Genomic DNA, 1,220 nt, shown 5'->3' with positions numbered 1-1,220 from the left:
TGACATGAGAGAAGCCAATTACAAAAATTCAGACAAATACTTCCATGCCCGGGGGAACTATGATGCTGCACAAAGGGGCCCTGGGGGTGCCTGGGCTGCTAAAGTGATCAGGTAACATAGCTCCTGGGGATGGAGGGATGGGTGAGCTGAGCATGCCAAGCTGTGATTTCCACCCTCCCCCATGGGTGCTGGTTCCCCAGCACAAGGGGATCTGCCAGGCTGAGTTGGGCTGTACCCAGAAATGATCAGTGTTTTAGCGTCTCTAAACTTGGCCTCTTGTAGATTCATTAGTTTCTTGGAAAGAGGAGAGATAGGAAGGGTGGAGGTGTTGTTCATCAGCCCCTGATTAATCTCTTACCTGCTTTCCTCCATTCCAGCGATGCCAGAGAGAATTCTCAGAGAGTCACAGACCTTTTTAAGTTTGGAGACAGCGGCCACGGAGTGGAGGACTCAAAGGCTGACCAGGCTGCCAATGAATGGGGCCGGAGTGGCAAAGACCCCAACCACTTCCGACCCCCTGGCCTGCCTGACAAGTACTGAACTTCCTCTTTGTTCTGCCCTCAGCAGTTGGGCTGTGAGTCCCCTGAGGGCAGGGACACCCAGTCACTGAGTTCTCTGTCCCCGGAGGCTGGTGGAGGGCACCTAATAGATGTCTAATAAATGCTTGAAGAGATTGACTGTTGAAAAATGTGTGTTACTCAGTCTTGGGTGTAAGGACTGCTCGTTTGTTCCCCAGGCTAGATGGATGGACACCCCCGTGCGGGCGGAGCCCGGGCCCCCGGGTTTGGTGTAGGGGGACCATCTCAGCATGACACAGGACAGACGCCCCGCACCCACCCCTCCCCGATCAGACCCGCTCCCCTGTCCAGGCCCCTCTGGTTGCACGGGTGCTATTTCCAGGTCCTTCCGTGTCCAGGCCCCTCACTGCCATCCGTGGGGTCCTGTTACCTTCTCTGCCCTCAGCGTCTGGTTCCCTTTGTTTTGGTTCTCAGTGGTCTCTCCCTGGGGGCAGGGGACCCAACCGTGGGAGGACGGGACTGTGGCATCCAGCTCCGGCCACTGCCACCTTGATCTTCTGTTGTTTTCTCAGCACCTCCAAATCCAATGAAAACCAATTTCTGTCCCTGCCATCTGAGGAACGGGTCCAAGGCAGTTTTTCTCCACCTTATTTGCACTGCTCTACAAAAGCTCCCGGGAACAAAACATGTCAGGAAATGGTG

At 55.1% G+C, this 1,220-nt stretch overlaps 1 protein-coding gene across 1 annotated transcript; it reads left to right on the top strand.

Moving 5' to 3' along the window:
* Positions 1-4: 4 nt before the first annotated feature.
* LOC145719236 (serum amyloid A-2 protein) lies at positions 5-688 on the top strand (the record flags this gene model as incomplete). The annotated part of the gene is made up of 2 exons (XM_081810728.1): positions 5-111; positions 378-688. Coding segments are annotated over 2 exons (270 nt in total), but the record flags the coding sequence as incomplete, so codon positions are not given.
* Between the last annotated feature and the right edge of the window lie 532 nt (positions 689-1,220).

Source organism: Leptonychotes weddellii, unplaced genomic scaffold (genome assembly GCF_054177405.1).
Source record: "Leptonychotes weddellii isolate Sample4059 unplaced genomic scaffold, ASM5417740v2 HiC_scaffold_35226, whole genome shotgun sequence".
NCBI classification, from domain to species: domain Eukaryota; kingdom Metazoa; phylum Chordata; class Mammalia; order Carnivora; family Phocidae; genus Leptonychotes; species Leptonychotes weddellii.
Note: the sequence above shows the minus strand (reverse complement) of the source record. Positions and strands in the feature narration are given on the sequence as shown.